This window comes from Rhinatrema bivittatum, chromosome 11, assembly GCF_901001135.1.
Source record: "Rhinatrema bivittatum chromosome 11, aRhiBiv1.1, whole genome shotgun sequence".
NCBI classification, from domain to species: domain Eukaryota; kingdom Metazoa; phylum Chordata; class Amphibia; order Gymnophiona; family Rhinatrematidae; genus Rhinatrema; species Rhinatrema bivittatum.
In genome coordinates, this window is record NC_042625.1 from 88,879,832 (window position 1) to 88,899,996 (window position 20,165).

Consider the following 20,165-nt stretch of genomic DNA (forward strand, 5'->3'; position numbering starts at 1 on the left):
TCCCCCTCCTGCAAATCAGACAGCTCTCTCCCTGGATTTAAGTGAAATTTGATAAGCGAGCTGCCTCCCTCCCACCCCCCAGGAAACTACTCCTACCAAATTTCAGTCAAATCTGTCCAAGGCAAAGGCCCCAAGTACGTGCCTAAGGATGGATAGACACTGCAACAGCCACGGCAGCTTTCCACTGATGAAATGCCCCCGAAGAGAGTGATTCAAATCCAGAAATCCCTAAGCGTGCAGCAGCCATGTGCAGGGATAGTGCCATTGAAGTCCAATATTTCAACTCTGGTATTTCCTTTTCCCATTCAGTTAGGTTAGTTACTATGACAAGAAAAGCACATGTAAAGCCTTATTCAACCAGGCATATTTAGACTATCAGCTCGTTTAAGGACCTAAATGTGTATAACCTAGGGAGGACAGGGAGAATATAAGAGGGAACTTCAGACACTTCAAAGGCATAGGTAAGACACAAGAAGCATCTTTAAATGGGAAGGCTGTTCCAGGACAAGGGGGCTGACTCAGGAGTAGTGTTAGAAAACATTACCTCACAGCAAGGGTGGCTGGCTTGAGACGAGCAGAGAAGATCCCAATCAGGCAGACTGGTTGAGCCTTACGATCCTCAACTGCTGCCATATTCTGCGTTTTGTATGGATTGTGCTAAAATGTCACTAAGTAATGCAGGCCCCGCTGAGGAGCAGCCAAGGGAGCCTTTTTTATTTTTATTGGGGTATTAAACATGAAAGATACATAGTTATACAAATGCAAAAAGAAGCGTTGAACAGGCGATACCTTTCTGTTGGACTAAATACATTTCTTGACAGGCTTTCGAGAGCTGCTCCTTCCTTGCTCAGGTCAGTGGGTAAAACATGACAAAGCGAGGAAGGAATAACACTAATCTAGAGGTAAGCAGATGAGTCCATGCCATCTCTTTTTCCACTGCCTCTCTGGAATATTTGCCAGACAGCCAAACGACACAGAAAAGCCATTTCTGTTGAGTGTCACCAAGATGTGCCTCTGGTGCGCAGTCACCCAGCGGAATACATAATTCCAAAGTGCAAACAATTCTAACAGACCTGAAACTGGATTTGTACTTCTGCTGTCCTAGCCTTGCAACTAATCCGTTCACCTTGCACAAATGGTTTGCAATTGGAACTAATATTCACTGCTGCCAACAGGTCACATCTTTAAGCTAACGTACCCACTTTTCCTGGAGACTGTTACATTTTCCAGTTAGTTTGTGTTGTAATATAGGGATTGCCTTAGGCCATGAAACTGTCAGATTTCCTTTTTGTTAGCACTCTAGACCCTGCTGAAATTATTATGCTGGCCCCTAACTCTTTAACCAGGTATGCAGGGGCAGGAAGAACACACCAGCCATTGCCAAAAAAAAACAAAACCCCTTTTTATTCAAACGTTCTAGGTGTACTGTGCTGTAGCTATGTGGGGAGCATTTGAAAATATATTATCATTCAATCTATAGCCCTGCTTTAAAAATCATCTTTAATAAATGAAAACCAAATACTTGAGTTGCCTTTGGTATAAAAGTTCTTTATTTACATATTGAAGTTATAATGCATTTTCACTGATAGACAGAACGCCCAGGACATAAGGGGAACAGCTCACACTACTCCTCTTTGGGGCCTAGCTGTGCCCAAGGTCAGATCAAAGTTGAGGTGCACCCCAGGAGTGAGTTGTGTACATAGTACAGACCATGACAATTGTAGGCAGCTCCCTGTAAAGCAGAGCTACCTAAATCTGTCCTGAGGACCATACAGCTAGTCAGTTTATCCACGACTATTAGTGTGTCAAATCTGCATACCCAAGGTTTCCAGTGAATGCAAACTTGATCTCATGCATAGCCACTGTGAAGATCCTAAAAACATGTCTGGCTGTGGGATCCCAGGACAGGTTTGGGGAACCCTGAGATACAGCAAAACCTACAAGCCGAGTTCTGGGATCTGCAGGTTCCTCATGGTCTGCACTGTATGTCAAGCGAAACAGGCAAATTAAAAGCTAGATGAAAAGGAAGGTAATAAACCCCAGGCACGTATCATCTGTGTGCCAGCTTCTAGACAACTCCTGTTTGTCGGAAAAAGAACAAGCGATAGAAGCAAAGCAAATGTGCGCTTGAAAATAGGGGCACGTAACCAAGTCCTGCCACATACCCAGCCATTTAGTCTCCTGCCCTGGTCACAAGCCTCTTGCTTCATGCTTGGAAGTGCAGTTTTACATTGCAGAGCGATTGGTTCCCATAATGCACTGCTGCACATTTCCTGTACACATGGGAGAACATGACTGAGGCTCCCATAGGTGTGCACCAAAAAAATACTGCTCAGATCCCCGCTTCTTGTTTCCACTGAGAGAGACATGAGAAAAACAGAGGGAAAGAAAAACAAAACGTGGTTCGGTGGCTGTTGTGGAGGATTCCTTTGAAATCATTCTGATTGTTCTGGGGGTCTCAGCTGATAGGGACTGTCCAGGAGACAACGGCAGAGTCCGATTCTAATGCTCCCAAATGTATTATCTGCGCTAGAAATCATCGCAGGGACAGCCGATGGACAAAGCGCGATCATGTGGATATGCACCTTTCCCCACCTCCATGTGCTTTGCCCCTAACTGCAGCCAGCTGATGTATGTCGCACAATACCAAGAAAGGGGCTCCTGGGTATAGATCTCCCCCATCCCCTTGTGTCCTCCCTTAGCAGGATGTGGTATGAACAGGCTTCAGGCTTTCATACATGTAACTCCACCCCCCCCTCCCCTTCCCTCATGGCTCAGGTTTCAATTTTTTACCTCTGCACCGACAATTCCCCAGTAATAGAATTCTAGCACCTGGAAGATTTAATCTGCTACCACAGTCCCTGGGCAAGCACAGTATCGCAGCTTCCCTCCGCCAGCTTGCTCATGCCTCGTCTCCCTGCCACCCCACCTCCACTCCGCCCTGGTTTCCTTTCCACAGGTTTCTCTTCCCAGGGTTTGCTGGCTGCTCCGGGCAGGACCTGGATTCCGATGGTTAAAGCACGGAAACCCTCTCTGCATGTTATGCAGATGCTTTGCACAGCCCTCGGAGGAAGTCCCTTCTCTTGTCTTCCAGGGCTTGCAGGAAGTCCTGGGTTCTCTCCTCCCGCGTGGCGATGCACTCCAAGAGCAGCTTGCGGCGGAGCACGGGGTCTGCCTTGGCCTTCGTTTTCTCCTCCTGCTTCTGCAGCTTCTCAAGCGCACGTGCCTGGTCCTTGTCCCGCTGCAGCCGCTTCCTCTCATCCAGGTGCAGCTCCCTTGCTTTCTGAAGTGACAGAAGAAAAGATTAAGTTATTTTTTTTTGTCACGTCTCCGTTTCAGGTGTTTTTATATCAAGCAGCATGTCCCAACCTCACCCTTCCTGATCTCTCTCACACAGCACAGGCTGTCCTCGCTTCTATTTCTGCTAATCATTTCTTTAGTGCTGTTAGACATATGGAGCACTGTGCAGATAGAAATAAGACCGTCCCTGCTCTATGGAGCTTACAAACAGGGGGAGGAAGAGGGGGGGGGGGGTTCTCTGTCACACAGCATCTGCTGTGCCATCCTCCTTTCTCCCAGACTGCACCGCACAGTGCCTGCTGTCTCGGTGCCCTCTCTCTTGGGCTGTGCTGCATGTCACCTGGCAGAGCTGCCTCCTAATGCCACCCCTCCTCCGGCTCGCACCTGTAATGCACTGTGATTCATCTGGAACTGAAGGACAGCCTCACAGAGATTCCAGAAAGTATACTCCGGCCACAGGACGGACTGGAACACCAGGCAGGAGTGCGATGTCTGTACACAGAAGGGAAAGGGAAGCAGGCAAAATACAGGATCTCGGAAGAGTCTGTCAAATAACAAACTGTTCGCACTTTGTACGCAGAAACTCATCCAAATAAGAAAAGAAAGCTTCACCCAATTATTCTCCCCCTACCACATCTATTTCTGGCTTCAAATACTTGGGGGAAAAGGAAGTTTGACAATTTATATTATAAGCAGTGCTTTACTTTCTTTAGCTGCTGTCACCATGATGGAGTTTATTTTGGACTTTGCTTTTCTTTTTGCCTACAACAGATTCTCTCTCATGGAGAGGGGGGGGGGGGGGTTGGTTTTTAGATTAATTCAATTTAAAAGCTTATTAGGGATCCAATGGAAATCTGCAGGAATCAAAAACCAGAAATCATCCAAAAAGAAAAATCAGATACAGCTCACTGACTTTACGCAGTCCAGGTGCAGTTTTGGCTCACTGGAAGAGGGTCGATCTGCTGCAGATTAAATACTGCAGTGTTACAACGGCGCAAAGTCTCCTTTTCTCAGAGAAATCAAGCTCTCTCCCCAAGCATGCACAGAGGTGAAAACCAGGACTGGCCAGTTCGTGAGGGAAAACCGTGGAGTCAGATGCACTTTGTTACTGCCACACTATATAGCACGGAAGGGTGAGTAATTAACTCTAAAATCCAAATCATGATAGCAGGGGTTTCTTTTCATCATTCAGACTGTTAGGAAGGGGAAAATAAAAAGGGGCAGAAAGCCACAGTAAAGGGACTAATGGGGATTATTAAAAAGCAGGACCCAGTACAATATATTTGCTCCTGTTACGTGCATTTCTAATAATTCTACTTTTCTCTTATGTATGCACGGGCTTTATTTAGTGCACGCCAACTGCATACCTGCCAGAGCAGGAAGTCGCTCAGTCGAACCTCTCCTGACGTACGGATCAGGAGGTCTGGGTTAGGAGAGTTGTTTGTGTACAGGCATTTATCGAGCAGGGCCTCCGACACATCGCTGCAAAAGCAGGATACAACAGACCGTTACAGATTCATAGGGGCGCAAAAGGAAAGAGAAGCAAGAGGAAACGCAGGGAAAGCACGAGAAGGGGTACCTGGGCTCCAGCAACCCTCGCTCCACACCCCAGGCCATCTCTCTCACTGCATTAGTGATCTCGTGGCGGGATGTATAGGCACAGCAGACATTCAGGAAACACCTTCAAAGAAAAGAAAATGCATTTACAAATATTCTCTGTTAACTAAAGACGGAGGGTGGGAGTCACACTCTGGAGGTACCTGAGAAAGAGATTCTTGACTCTGAAATCTAATGCCCCAAAAAACATATCCCAACCTCTTAAGGGAGTTATGCCTGCCTGGAACAAGATGAGGGCAAGCATTTTGAGCTATATTAGTTTTCAAATATGGGATGGTGGGCAGTGAATACGGGAGGCTCTGCTCTGCTTGTGCCAGACTGGCTCTCTTCAGAGATGTTGATACCTACTTGTTATAGTTCCTGGTTGCTAGCACGGTCCGTGCAATAAGTTCTTGGATATCCAGTGGCAGCAGTGTCAAATCACCGAGGACACGGATACAGACGCCATGCTTCTCCAAGTTGTCTCTGTGCAGGAATGCAAAGAGAGGCGTTCTCATGCAAAGGACAATTCAAGAGCCCTTCTTGTAAAAGGCACCACACGTTTCCCCTAGGGTCTAAAAGCTTTTCTAATGCACCTGAATCCTAACCTGCCACAACCCCTTCTATCCCAGTATACAGACTCCACACAAGGCTCTGCAGCACCCCCTGCTATTCCAGCCCCGAGACTGCTCAAAGCTCTGCAAATAGTCCTGGTCTACGGCACCCTATTATTCCAGTGTTACACATTTTAAGGAAAGTGTTTCCAAGTTGCTGCAGAAAAGAAAAATCTGCACGGAATAGAAGTTTGAGGGGAATCACAAAAAATATCGCTGGGACCACTGCTAAAATAAACTACACAAAGCATGCAAATTATACAATCAAGGCGCCTCATAACTGAAACTATGCTTATGTAAAAGTCTGGGACAGATCATCATCAAGAACCAAGATGAGCCGGTAACAAATGTCTTTTGTGACCCTGACTAGGAACGGTCTTATTTTCTCGAGATACAGGATGAGTGCATTATTTTCCATGGCTCTCTTTGTCAAACGTATTGATACCAAGCACAGCCTCCCTGGCGCACTGTCTGCTCCCCAACGGAAGATGCACTCATTTAGCTCAAGCATTTTGGTTTCTACCGACACCTTCTCTGTTTCTGAGGGACTTTAAAAAGTGGACGGAGATTTCATACTGTTCCTCCAGAAGCCGGGCAAACTTCTGCCTTGCAAGCTCCATCAAGCCCTGCACCTCCTCCTTTGAGCGTTTGAAGTTCTCAATGCTGAAAGCATAGACGGTCACTTCATGGATCCCCAGGTTCAGACACCACCGCAGAGTCTGGAGGAAGAGCAAAGCACAAGATGCATGATCAGGTTGGCCCTGCACAGCCCAAGTAAAGCAAAAAACAGACGGACTAGCACTGATCACCGACATGATGTGAGAGAGGCACAGGGGAAGCCAATCAAAACCTTATTCGTAGTCCGCCTCCCTAAGATGGCAGAGGGTGGAGGACAACTTCACTCCATTAGTATCAGATAGTGACGGAACAGTAGAAGTAGCTTATGTAGCGGAAGGATACATGTGTCGGGATCAGAATCCGGCGATGTCTCCTCACCTCTGCCAGCTTCTCAAAGCCCTGGGAGTGTCCCTCCTGCCGTTCCACATGGCACTTCTGAGCATAGCGCCGGTTCCCATCCATGATGAATGCAACATGCTTGGGCATTGGACCAGCCTAGCGGATATCAGGACAGAATTCAAAACAGGTAAGAGTGGAAGTCATTCACCTTCATTCTTCAAAATATTTTCAAACAAAAAATGGGATTGGGTGTATTTTTCACTATTTTTCCTAAGCTTTTGTAGTATAGAAGATCGGCATTAGCTGGACCAATGGGTAACCCTTTGACTAGTAAAACTGGGTATAATTGTGAAGACAAGAAACTTATGTTTTAAGGAAGAGATCAAAATTCAGATATTGGTTTGGGTTGTCTTCAGCTGACCAAGAAAAAAGAGCATCATGCTTCTAGACCAGTATTTCAAAAGCTCCACAGAGAGCTATAATCCTAAGTTTTCAACCATAAGAGGTCACCTCAAGACCACAGGAAAGAAAGGTCAGGTGGAGAAAAAGCTGAAGGCCACATAAAAAGATTCTCCAGGGCAGAGCCAAAAACTATCAGGCATTACATCTGAGCAGTAGAAACCCATCGATCCCAACTGGGTATAAAACGACCTCAGCATGAAACAAAATAGATGTGAGTGAAGAACATTACATTCCTGTTGGGTAAATCCCAATGTACATTAGTTTCCCACTGGTTAATTTCTTGCTGCAAGACTTAGCTTATATACATGTTCACAATTGGAGAAATGACCCAATTCTGGGCATTTTCTGCAAAAAATCAAGAGTCTACATAACTGGGAGAAACTTCTCAAATCTCGTATTGTGCAATAAAACAAATCTTGCAGGCATAAACATTGTTCTCATATATTAAAAGTAATATAGAGGACACTCCTGGAGCAGTTCTTAAAGCATAAGGCTACAGTTCAAAATGAAAATTAGTCACATGGCCTGTAAGTGAAGGAGAACGGATCCTCTTAATTGGCCAAGATGGCTTTTATTGCAAGACGGATAACATTCATATGATTATGTAAGAATACCAGTGGACACCATATTAACTGACAAAAGCAGAAGAAGCCACATCAGAAAAAGCTTCAGTGGACCTAGAACTCTACAGCTGTACTGCAAGTCTCGACAGAGGGTGTAGCATCCTGGTAGTTTATTTCTGTTTTATTGAAGGTGTGAGTTTTATTCTTTTTTATGGTGCTGGAAGATGCACACTTCCCCTTTAGTTATTAACCACAACTGACAGCTCCTGCCCTGACTAGAGCTGATGGTTATAAACACAAGCAAATTTTCATGGATAAAAAGTGTCTGCTTTCCCCCTCACTCCTTGAGCCGTCCCTGCTTCGTGCAGTGCACTGAAGGATAATCTGACTGATGAGACCTGCAGCAGGAGGCACATCTCAAAGGCTAATTCCACTACAAAAGTCAAATATCATTTGTAGCAAACCTGCCGCTCCAACATCTCATTAAACAGTTTTGGCATGATAAGGGTGCCGATAATTCAAATATTTATACATCTTTTTTCCCCCAAACAGCAAGAAGCAAAATTAAGTTTGTGTCTCTAAAGGGGTAGGGAAGCAATTTACATATTCAAAGTTAGCCGCACCTCAAAAGTGCCAAATGGGAGCCTGCCCAGTGGCTTTACTGTGCACTGCCATGAGGAGGACCTTGGTTCGATTTCCAGATCAGGTCCTCTGCTCTCTGGGCTGGCTGGGCAGAGATGGTGCTCACATACACTGAAGGGAGGGAACCCCAGCCAATGCTAGTTAGTGACATCCTGAGCTAGACTTAGGGCCCAAGATGGCAGGGCTCTGGAGGGAGCCTTGGTGCATGGCCCCCTCTGACTTTGGATTATTGATGCAATGACTTGGTTAAACAAATTGGAGATACAAATAGGGACAAAATCCATGGGAAGGCTCATGCTGTCAAAGCCCAAACAGAGGACCAAAGGAGCAGGAAGAAATTGCCAGAAAGAAACACATAAAAATAGCCAAGCTGTGTGGGACCAATGGTCTATCCTGTCTCCGTCAGTGGCCCCAGAGTTGTTAGCAACATGCAACAGACCCAAACCAGAGTCCACTGAAATGCTCCCAGCCTCCATCCAGTCTCTAATATCTGTTTGTGTCCATGTCTTCCAGGAACACATCCAGAACTTTGCTATGCTGCTTGCAGTGGCTACATCCCACAGCAGCTGAATCCACAAACTAACTACCCCCTAACTAAAGAAATATTTTCTTGCATTCGTCTTGAAACTGCTAACATACAGTTTCATTAAATGCCCCCTGGTCTCAGTACTTTTGGACAGTAGGAGCAACTGCTTGCTTATGCTTAGTTCTTTTTTATTCATTATCTTCTAGACCTCTGCTGTGACCTCCCCTGTCTTCTATTTTCCAAGCTAAAAAGCCCTAAACGTTCAGCCTTTCTTCATATGAGAGATGCCCCAATCCTCGCACATAGAAAGTGTAGTCAGAATACATGGTCAAGAGATGCATAAAAATTAAATCACATTTAATCCCTGTACGGTCAGAATTATGTTACTGTGATGCCACTATTACTTGATAAAATCAGGTGTTACCAGGAGCCTATATTATTTCAAGATTGTGTTTATTTTATTCTCCAGTTCATGTGTTTGCTGTAAGTTTATGAGAAGTGTAAGTTTCCTTCTGTCTGTGGCTCCCTTTGCTGCCATGGTGAGCACAGCGAATTCCTCTCTCACCTTTAAAATGTTGGCACAAAGCCGTTCAATGATAGTTAGCTCTCCTTCACGAATCCACGACATTGCCTCCTTCTTTTTCAACTTCTATTTGTGAGGTTTTTTTTTCTGGGTGGAGGAGTTTAGGAATGGTGGATAGGGGCAGTAGTGCAAAGGGGCAGTGCTGAATATTTTCCAGACGATCCAAGATCGATCTAAAACCAGTCACAGAAAATAAAATCATCAGACAAGCCAGGATCAATTTTGCTTCTTTTCCTTTAAGAAAGGACTCTTTTCAGTAAGCTGCTCTCATCATTTCTCCCCGAAAAAAAACTATCTTAACCCCACTTAGTCTTTTCACGATGCTATTTTTCCCTAACTCTTAGTTCCACAACCTCTAATACTCCCACCCCGTACTTCTGCTCCTTCTTTTGAATCTTTCCAACGAATCCCGGCCCTTTTCTCCCAGTCACTACAGTTTTCACCCAGGCCCTGCCTCTGCCTCCTTTTCTCGACCTCTGATCACCCAACTCCCTCGATGCCCTGGCCACCCCACTCCACCCCTATCTCCGTGAGCCCTTTCACCTCGCTTTCCCCAGCTGCTGATTCTTTCCCCTCCCCCAGCTCTTCCCTTTAGCTTCCGTCCCCTCTCCCTAGCCCCCTTCCTCTAGATCCTCCCCTTTAACATCACCTTTCGCTCGCGCCGCACACTCCCTGCTTGCCAACACTTCTCTGGGCTGACGTTTCCTTCCGCGTGTGAGTCCAGTCCACGCGACACCAGCGTTTTACGTCATCAAAAGTCGTCGCACAGCGCTGGGCCCATGTAACGCGCCGGCGTATTTGCTCTTGCTCAGTGCATGCGAAAGGTGGCCATTTTTGAATTGGCAAAAACCTGTTGAGTTTTTTTTGTGCCGAACTAAAGATTTATTTGGAGATCGCTACGTTTGCTTTAAATAAAAATCAATAAAATGATGTATAACAACTAACTATGCCACAGAAGCGCCTGGATAAGTGACTGGGGTTAAAAAGTACACTCCTTTAGGGCTTGGTATCTCTTATTAAAAGTCTCCATTTTAGGTACTAGGTTTTAGTAGTTCTTTTACATCTTAGATTATGTTTGTTAACAGAATGTGGGGATTAATGCTGGTAGAGAAAGACTGGTCGTTAACGAGGAATTGACAATGCTGTTTCTGCTCACAAGATTAATTCTTGTGATAATTCATCATACATCCTTACAAGATGCTGGAGAAGAGTGAGATGTATAGAATTCATATCCATCAAGGGAATAATAAGCGACAGGCAAACATTTCTTGGTGAAAAGGAAATCTCTTAGCAAGGGGTCATAATCACTATTCCCTCTAAGCTGTGCCCGCATGTACACATGAACCCTGAACACACAGCAAAATATAGTATGCATAAGACATTCCAATATTATTTGCATTATGACTTGTAATGCACAAGTGATTTTCACATGGAATGACAGTATATAAAACATATAAATAAATAAATAAATTTAAACTCATTTTATAAAAAATTGCACAAAAATTCAAAATATTAAGAGGGAACATTGATCTTGATATGAGGCTAGCGACATGGTTAGAGTAATGCAAGTATTTCTTCTGTTGTGGGACAACCAAGTCTCCCTGTTGACATGTTTGGGGCAAAAATGGCATGAGAATTCAAGGAGGCATACAACAAATTTATTCAATCCATAATGCTGGGGTTGGTCTGGTGCACTGCCATGCAGAGGACCTTGGAGTGATTCCTGGGCCAGGGCTGGGAACACTAAAGGGAACGGATCCTCAACTATCACTCAATGGTGTCTCCTAATGGCCAGATGCAGGGTGTTCCTTAGCCGTTTCTGGAGAGAGCATCAGGACCATCACTGTGATGGCTGGGCTGAGTTGGGTGGAAGATATAAAAATTGCCCAAGAAGGCTCATGGTGCTGTCGCACAATAGAGGCCTATTCTGATTAAGCATAAAGCCCAAAAAAAGAAGGAAGAAACTACCAGGTTAAAAGCAAAAAAACCCCAAAACAAAACAATAATTAAAAAAAAAAGCTGGAATAAAGTAGTGTCTTTAGTACTGCAGAAGGAAGGAGAAAAGGGCAGACAATATGGACAAATTATGTTTTGAAACACAAAAATAGAATATGATGGCAGATAAGGACCATAAGGTCCAGTTGGTCTGCCCTATTTACTTCCTGGTGAAATATAGATTTCATTTGGTTGCCTACTCTACCTTTATTTCCTCACAACCAATAATCCTCTGTACTTATTTGAGATGAAGGCACATGAGCAATGCCACATAATGCCAATAGTCCTTGATCCAGGCAATCTGTTTACACCTGAGGCTTTTATAGAATCTAGTGTTTCTCTTTCATTTGAGTCATGGTTTGGGCTTCTTGGTTGTAAGCTTTTTGCCAAATGCCTGGACAAGGGAAGGGGGAGAGGTAGTACAAAGAAAATGATGATGTGCTTTCCATAGTTTCCTTTCTCCCAATCTGAAGGTCAGCAAATAGGTTCAAATACTGTAATACCGGAATACAAATTCAATTATAAATAAATTAAATCAGGAAAGGAGACACCCCTTGAGGGAAATAAACAGGCTATCCAAATAAAATGTGTAGTAATTTCTCCTCAGGCTGATAGCAGTTTAAGTTCAGCCTTCTAGCAAATGTTCAACCCTACTGGCAATGGTTAAAAAAAAAAGCCAGAGATTTCCCTAGATAGGCATAAAGTGCAAACGTTCTCACAGACACAAAATGAACAGGAGAAACATGTAGATGTTATCAATGATCTTTATTCTCAAGGGAATCTTTACACTTATTCATTACAAAATAAAAGAGAAAAATCGCCTGTTCATAATCACAATAAAACGCCTTCTTTTCCCAGCCAGAGACCTGAGTGTCTGTCTGGAAAACTCTCAATCCAGAATACAATTCTGCTGCTAAAAATTGAAAACAAAAATAAAATAAAATGTACAAGTAACTCTTACCTCCCCCCCTCGTCTCTGAAAAATAATCAAGACTTGGACACAAACTTTGGTTTATAGCAGTAAACACGAAGTTACATTCTTCTGTCTCTTTTATACAATCATGTCGCTGTTTTCATTCAAGTTTTTGCACCAACAGAGACTTATCTCACATGGGCCCTTCCTTTGACTACTTCCTGGACGCTACAACCCTGAGCAAACAGCAGCCTCAGTAAAGAGGTTGGGCTTCCCTGAGATGCGAAGGGCGCAAAGTGTGCAAAATAATATACAGAGACATCACTTTGGTTCAGCTGAATCCCATTTCTGGACTCTGGTTTTAAGACTGCTGTATCCCTCTGCCTGAGGCCCCACCAGCTGTCCATACTTAAATGAAGACGGGCTGTAACCTGAGACTCCCCCATTGCCATTCAAAAGAAGAAACTTTTTTTCCAGGTAGATCTGAATATTTCCCCCAAAGCGGTTGTAAAAATCTGCACCAGCAAACCCTAGGCCCATAAAAAGGACCAAACTGTTCAGCCAATAATGAACAATTGCTAAAATCCCCAAAACAGACTTTCAGAAAGGGTCTAGCAGCAAGATCCAAATTTTGGGACACAATTTTACAGTTATCATGTACCCCTAGCATGATTAATGACTAACAGAATGGATCGGTCCAGTGCTGGAAGGATGAGTTTCATGCTCAGAATGCAGACATTAAAGGCTGTCTGACGTGTGTCAGCCTTGGGGTTTAAGTCTGGTCTTGTTGGTGCAAAAAACCTTTGAAATATTTTGGCTATTTTATTCAAAAGTTTTGTAAACAATTACAGAGGAGAATGCTGACAGAGTCGAAAATGCTCTCCACATGTAGATACCCTAACAAGCTTCCTAACTATCACCAAACATCGTACAGTACTTCCAAAAATGGTAGGCCTGAGTTTCCAGACACATATAAAAATGACGACAGAAGGAGGTACAACCACCCTCGCAAACCTGCATGCAATGACAGAGAACACGGGCTTGGAAACAGCCACAGCCAGCCCACCACCACCGCCCTGTATACATTCAAAGATTCCAGTCCTGAGGTAGATATGTATAGGTTGCAAAACACCATGTTACTGCAGGAGCTGTGGCAGCAGGATAGGAAACCAGGAAGGTTTCTTTACACGCCTGAATCCAGGGCTGTGCTACCACTCGGGTTAACCCCCTTAGCTGTGTCAATCCAGAGATGCTGATCTGGCCCTGATTTAGCTCCCTTACCTGCAGAGAGAAGCAGCCCTGCTTTTCTGAGGGAGAATCAGAACTCCGACCCCATGCATGCAAAAACCAGGTCCGGTTCGGCCTCTCTGAGCTGACATGGATCAACTCAAAGTGGCAATTACATGCAATGGAAACAGCCAGCGAGGATTCGCAGGGTCATGGGCCTTCTGTCAGTATGACTGCATTTAAGCCACGGCACACAGTGCAATTGCACGCAAGAAGACGGGGATCTCTGGCCCCCACTGCTTCCTCCCTAAATCAGAAATGAAGTACCAGTTCCTAATATTACCATGGACACGCACATAAAAAGTAGCAGTTCTGAAGGAAATCGAGCAAGAACTAGAGGTAGCTATACTGTACTGTTTCACAACAACGACACTGTCTGTGCAGACCCCTGACCAAGTCCTTTCTCATTCAACCCCTGTAGTCCTAAAATGGGTAGATCACACGATCCCTGAGATACCAACATTTACCTGAGATAGAACACATTGCAGTAATCATGTCTTTTAGATTAAAATACACAATGCTGAACAAAACAAAACAGAATATTTATATTAAAAAATTAAAGATACGTCATTTACGCACAGCTAGTGCAGGAGAGTGTTGTAGTAGCAATTTCAGCAGCAGGCAGAAGGATCTGAAGTGCAGCACTTGGGGTTAGCAAATAAATACAGAGATGAAGGGGAAGAGTGGTGGCACTGCCAGTACAATGCCTGCGCTCTCCTCCCACCAGTGCCCGCAGAGAGAACGAGACAGGTTTGGCTCCCCAAGGCTACAGGTGTGCAGCACTGAACTGTGCAGCCAGTCTGGAGGCCACTTACCTAGTTTCCCTGGGCTTAGATGCAGGCCCCTGTTTTCCACTGATTTTGTCAATGGGCTTGGGATGGGAGAAAGCCTCTAGTAACCAGGGCCCTCAGATTGTAGGGGATTACCCCACACAGACTTGTGTGTGCAGTGACAGAGCTATTTATAAAAGAATAATAATTATTATTTAAACATAGGGAAAAGCCTTCCCTGAACAGGGCCCTTATGTAGAAGAAGCAGCAACAGGATCTTTGTGTAGGTATATTAGAAGACTAGGATAAATAAAATAGATATAAATATGTTTCTTATTAAATTAAAAAGAACATTCAAGTAAGGATAACAGTCCCTCACCGAGACGTCTATTCCACTAGCTGCCACGATTTAAAATCAGAAATGCATAATGGTAATTTGGTGTGAGGTGCTAAACACAGCACTGCACCATGTGAGGACAGAAGGTGTAGAAAAAATAGGTTAAATAATTCCTACCTCCAGCATCCAAAGATAGAAAATTGTTACATTTCCAGGTCCTTCCTATCCACTCTCTCCCCCCCCCCCCCCCATCACCTTTCAAATGAACCGGGCTTTGCAAAAATCAAATTTCTAGTGAGGGCTCATCTCCACAGCAGGCAAGCAAAGAACTGATGACAAGTCCCGCCCACAGAAATATCTGCATTGAATTTCCTGCAAAGGGGAATTCCAAAAATGACAAGTAGATTGCTATGAACCTAGCCACCCCTTCAGAGATACCCACCTGGTGCCTGAGATCACAATGATTTCGAATGGGCTGGAGGGGAACAGGGCCCGACCATGGAACGGGGACGTTCCCCTAGTGGGAACTACTTTAGTTAAAAGCTCCTGCACTTTTTTCTGATGCAAGTTTTCTCATATGCTCATCGCAGTTTTTACTTTTGTGGCCAATCATAGGCACTGCTATTCTGCTCTCTGAAATCCAAGATTATCTTAGGGCTTCATCACGTTCTGTCTAGGCTGAAAGCATCTTGATGGGTGTTGTTTCTTAAAAGTGGCTGCTCTGTCTTTTGCTTTTGTAGTAAAGGATTTATTGTGCTCACTCATTTTTAACAGTACACTGCACACGTGGTTTATCTGAGGATCCAGGTCAAAGAGAGCTTTTATCCTGGAGAACTGTTACCACTTCATTCCCAAGGGGTCAAGCTCCATCCCTATGGCACAAACCAGTACCTTGATAGACTGGTACAGGCCCAGCTTCAGCTTTCATCTGCTGAATTACGTTACAGGTAAATAAACAAGGGGCATTCTGTACTTAAACGCGACCCCTTTGCTTTATGTTTCATTGTCAATCTATGCTTTAGCTAGTCTTGGATACCAAATGCCAAACCAGGGTTTTTTTTTTTTTTGCCCATATCAAATGCATCTGAAAAAGGGACCTATGTGGTTTTGGAAGCTCATATTTATCATTTTCTTTGGATTAAGACTCACGTTGGCCCAGGAAAGATTTTACAGCTTGTGAAGAATCTGTACATCAGCCAGAGCACACAAAATTCAGGCTGTGGCTTGCTGAGTGCTGGTTGTGATATCTGAAGGGAATAAAAGCACACAGGCTTCCTCAGCTAGGCTGGTTGTGCAGTATCCAAAAGTAGCAGAAGCGCCCTGTGGTTTAGCATTGCCAGGTTCCCTGGACGAGGCTTTAAAGGGTGCCTGCACCCCTGCGAAGTTACCCCCAGTTGCTGAAGCTGCACTCCTGTCTCCCATGTTTTCCTCCCATCCACCCACCTCCCCAGCCCCTGCCGTTTGCTTATTCCCGTGTATCAGGGAGGATGGAGGAGCTGTGCATTTCCTCTTCCTCCCGAAAGTATGCAGGCTTTCCCTGAGAGCCAGGCGATTGCTGTGCTTTGATCGGACACTGGGCAACCATGTGACTGATGCTCTGGCAGAAATGACACTTCTTTGGCAGAGGGGGAAGCTTGCATTCTTTGGCATGATGATCCAGTCCTCCACAGTTATAACATCTGGAAAGAGACAGACAGCCAAGGGAGGGGAAGGGAAGAGAGAGAGACAGAGTCAAGACACAGGAGTTACATAGTTGCACTTACACAACAGCATAGTAAATGACAGCAGATCAAAAGCAAAGAACGTGCCACCCCTGCCACTCAGGTAATTTCTCTTTGCCAATTATCTAGGAGGCAGGCCACAAGCTAAAAGTGCCCGCATGCTTCTGCCCCTACTTCTTCTGCGGGCAGTGTGCCTGCTTTTTGAAAATGCCAAGTACACAAGCTGGCGTCCTCCCTGAAAGCTACCTGCACACCCTGGGCACACCTCTTTTTAACCCAGGTAAAAGTGCAGGCCACGTGGGAGTCCGAGATGACTTTCAGCTGGTTTGAAACCATTTTCAGTCAGGTCAGTTTACCCAGGGAAACGGCTTTGAAAATTGCCCCGAATATCTTTCGGCTCTGCTGAACGCAGGGCAACCATAATTTAATGTAAACATAAATAAAATAATTAAATTAAGTTCTTTTAATTTCTGATTTATATCCTTCAGGAGGAAAACATTGTCTCAAGCAGGTACTGAATCCTGCACTGCAGCTAATTCAATCCGTAGGATCATAAAGGGGGAGGGGGGGGGGGGGTCAGTGGCTGGTACAGACTGCCGGGGTAGGTTTTACCCATGGGGCTTGCATCAAGAATCCAAGCCAAACTACAGAGGTAGTTGCGACTTCGATTATTGCCCCAAGAAAACATATCCACATAGCTTGGCACCCACTTATCGCTGGGTACTTTTTCCAGCCATAGCAATTCTTGTAGTTTTGCAGTGCAAGGCTGCATGTGTTGATTGCCTCTCTCCAGCTGACCCTACCTGCGGCAGCACCTCCAAGCAATATGGGTACAGTTTTGTGCTCTGTTGAACAATGCCTGCAATTTTACTTGCACAGATGGGTGGCCGGCAATTCTTCAAAAAGTCCTTTTTGGCAGGCAAAATGCTGGTTTTTGTAAACTGCCTCCCTATGGACATACTGTGTGCCCTCCATTGAGCCACTAGGGGGCAGCCACTATCTATTAGGCGCCTGCTGATAATAATTTTGAGGGCTTCTGGAAAGGCTGACCAATTGATGAGCAAGCTGGATTTGTGAAGGCAGATTGCTGTACACGAGCTTCTGAGAGCACACGGATCTCTTCTGGAGATATAAAAGGGAATGGGAACCGACCTGAGGGCAGCTACACATTCTGCCATGAACATGGGAGAGAGACACTCGGGGTCTGATTTTCAAAAGCATTTACACGCTTACACTGGGTTTTACATCTGTAAATGCACTTTACCCAGGTAAGTGGGCTTATGTAAGCTGCTACAACATATGCCATTGAATTGTCCATAAATTTTACCCATTTTAAGTGCACTTAACGCAGGTAAATGGCTTTTGAAAATTGCTACGATGGGACATTGCATTTACATACGTAACTCTTTTGAAAATTCAGCCAAGGAAAGCATTACACTTTGAGATTTGTGCCTGGTAAATTGGGAGCATGGTTACACTGCAGTGGATTATTCCCTGGACGTCTTGGAGCACCACCGCATTTGGGACTGGGCTTGGGCATTGGGAGCACTGTTATGGACGAATGAGCCACAAAAATGGCTAATTTAATTTTAGTATTATGTGCTGTGCTTCGAAAACTAGGGCTAACTTCCTCCCTGCCAAGTGCATATTTATTTTAAATATTTATTACTTGCCCTTCCATGGTTCAGGGCAGGGTGCAATAATACATTTCCTTGCCTAATTAAGAATGCATTTGCAAGCTTCTCACCTGTCTCCTTTTGATCTGCGTTTTTGTAGAGTCTTCCCTTTAGGTCGCCTCTCGCTTCCAATGCAGGATACTCCCCCAGGTCCTGTCACTCGAATGGATTCCAGTCCTTTCACTGATTTCTTAAAGGTGAACTCCACCTGCTCCCCTTCTTTAAGGCTGCGGAACCCGTCCATGTGGAGCTTACTCTGGAGGAGAGACAGGAAACCCCTGACACAAGAGCATGCTGGGAAGGATCAACCCACTGCCCGGCAGGGCTTCCCTCAGTCCCAAATCCAAACCTGGTTTCCTGGCTAGGCCATGCTTCCATTACCAGTGAGCATAGCTGGGAACTCTCAGGATTTCACCCTGAGACTCAGCAAATTTGCATCAATTGCAGGGTCTCAGGGGAAACACTAGAAATCTCAGGGTCTCTCTGTATACAGCTCAGCCCCTCCCCTTCCTCAGTAAGCCTGCAGGGAACAGGAGACGGTGGGTGAGTCTGGAGCAGACACTGCAAGCAGCGGGTGGGGAGGAACTGGAAAGGGCTGCAATACGAACAAAACTCAGTCTGCAGCTGTGATTCCAGGACTTGGGACTCACTCAGGCAAGGGTAGAGGGAGGATGCATAAGTCATGGAGATGAGACTTACACGGGGAGGAGCAAAGAGAGTGCTGGGGTCAGGGAGAGAAGAAGGGGAAGAATGCTGGGTCATCTCAGGAGGAGGGGGGACAGGTGATGGCGATGGGTGGGAGGAAAAGAAAGTGTGGATTAGTTGGGTGGGGTGGGGGGCGGTGGAAGAGAGAAAGCTGATACTTGTTTTTCCATTCCTTCCCCCCTCCCACCCTCTGCTAATCCACAGCAATCTCAGAGTGACCACAACTCAAAAGGTCCCAGGTATGCCAATGAGGGAGCAAAATGTGCGGTGCCTGTTTTGGATGCTGCTGAGATTTGGAGAATCAAAAGCTCATCTATAGCCCTAAGCTGAAATGTTAAAAAACAAGCCACATATAAGGTACTTCTCTCTCTGCTCCAGTATAGGCCTCAGCAAATTCACGAGAAGAGCAATTTGCAAAGGCATTTACCTGGGTTAAATGCAGAAAAATTGCCCTCCTGAAATGCATCTAAAAGCCTGGGAACATTTAGCTACATTAATACAAGGTGCTCCTTTTGGTTTTCATAGGTACATGCTCCATTTGATCCCCTCTCCCTAGCACCTACGCAAACAGTGCGCAGGACGCAGATGCTTTTAGTGCGAGTACTGTGCACTTGCTGATTTTAAAAAGAATCAATGCAGGTAATCTGCCTATGAAAATTTGCAGAACGTACACATGCTAAAACCACCCAGGTAGTTTGTAACTGGTTGGGCAGTCTATAAATCCCCCCACCCCCCCATACACACATAACTGTACGTTAAAGAATGAGGCTTAGGCCTTGCCCAGAAAAGGCAGAACGCCTGGCAGATGTTTTCAGGCACTCGCCCTCTTTCCCCGTGATTCATCATTAATTCCACCATTAGTTTGTTTCCAACGCTGCCCTGGGAGAGTCCTGGTATCATTGGAGTTTGGAAGCTAGAGAGGGAAGGGTCTGATGCACACCTGGAGGGAAAGATGGACACGGTACTTAGCGCCACCACTATCTGAAAATAATAAACAACAAAGCTTCCGAATTTCTTAACTAACAGATTGGAAAGCAGGTTTGTGTAACCCAAGGGGAGTGCACACCTTGGCTTTATCATACACGTGGTCCTTGTATCAGTTTTGGGGTAGGACAGAAAGGTATTCAGATGCTTGTTTTGGGGATTTTATCCAAAGCATCACAAACACTAAAAGAAAGGGTACCAGATAATGTGAAATATGATCAAGATATTAATCTTATTAGTGTCAGCACTTATGGTACCAGCTCTTAAAAAGGACCAACATGTTGGGCATGGGTCTCAAAGAGAAGGAAGCTGAGAGAATGGAGATGTCTGGGGGCTGTGAGAGCCAGCACAGGTAATGTTTAGGTGGCTCTTTCTCTGAGTGCAGCTGATCCAGCATTTCTGCTCCACAGGTTAAGAGCACTTTGGGGGTTTCATCCATCAGTGTTCCCTGCCTGATACTTTCTCCCTTCTCTACCATCTGGCCCCCGTGCTCTGCCTTTACAAAGGAGCTTTCTTTTTATGAATGAATCTTGG

The 20,165-nt window shown here is 45.1% G+C and overlaps 2 protein-coding genes across 3 annotated transcripts in view; both read right to left on the reverse strand.

Annotated features, from left to right (window-relative positions):
* Positions 1-1,527: 1,527 nt before the first annotated feature.
* On the reverse strand, positions 1,528-10,029 carry DHDDS (dehydrodolichyl diphosphate synthase subunit). 2 transcript variants are annotated; one of them, XM_029571217.1, is made up of 9 exons: positions 9,893-10,029; positions 9,226-9,416; positions 6,507-6,623; positions 6,087-6,229; positions 5,266-5,382; positions 4,880-4,981; positions 4,668-4,782; positions 3,685-3,792; positions 1,528-3,283 (listed from the first exon to the last, which is right to left on the reverse strand). In XM_029571217.1, the coding sequence occupies exons 2-9, from the start codon at positions 9,286-9,288 to the stop codon at positions 3,041-3,043; spliced, it is 1,008 nt and encodes a 335-aa protein (XP_029427077.1). In that variant the 5' UTR covers positions 9,289-9,416; positions 9,893-10,029; the 3' UTR covers positions 1,528-3,040. The 2 variants fall into 2 exon arrangements, with proteins under 2 accessions (XP_029427077.1, XP_029427078.1); XM_029571218.1 differs by lacking the exon at positions 3,685-3,792.
* A 5,653-nt stretch (positions 10,030-15,682) lies between these two features.
* LIN28A (lin-28 homolog A) overlaps positions 15,683-20,165 on the reverse strand; it is a 41,421-nt gene continuing 36,938 nt past the window's right edge. Inside the window, exons 3-4 of the mRNA XM_029571688.1 lie at positions 18,014-18,198; positions 15,683-16,224 (exon numbers count right to left, since the gene is read on the reverse strand). Of these exons, the coding sequence (XP_029427548.1) occupies positions 16,011-16,224; positions 18,014-18,198 (399 nt within the window). The 3' untranslated portion in view covers positions 15,683-16,010. The remainder of the gene's footprint in view (positions 16,225-18,013; positions 18,199-20,165) is intronic.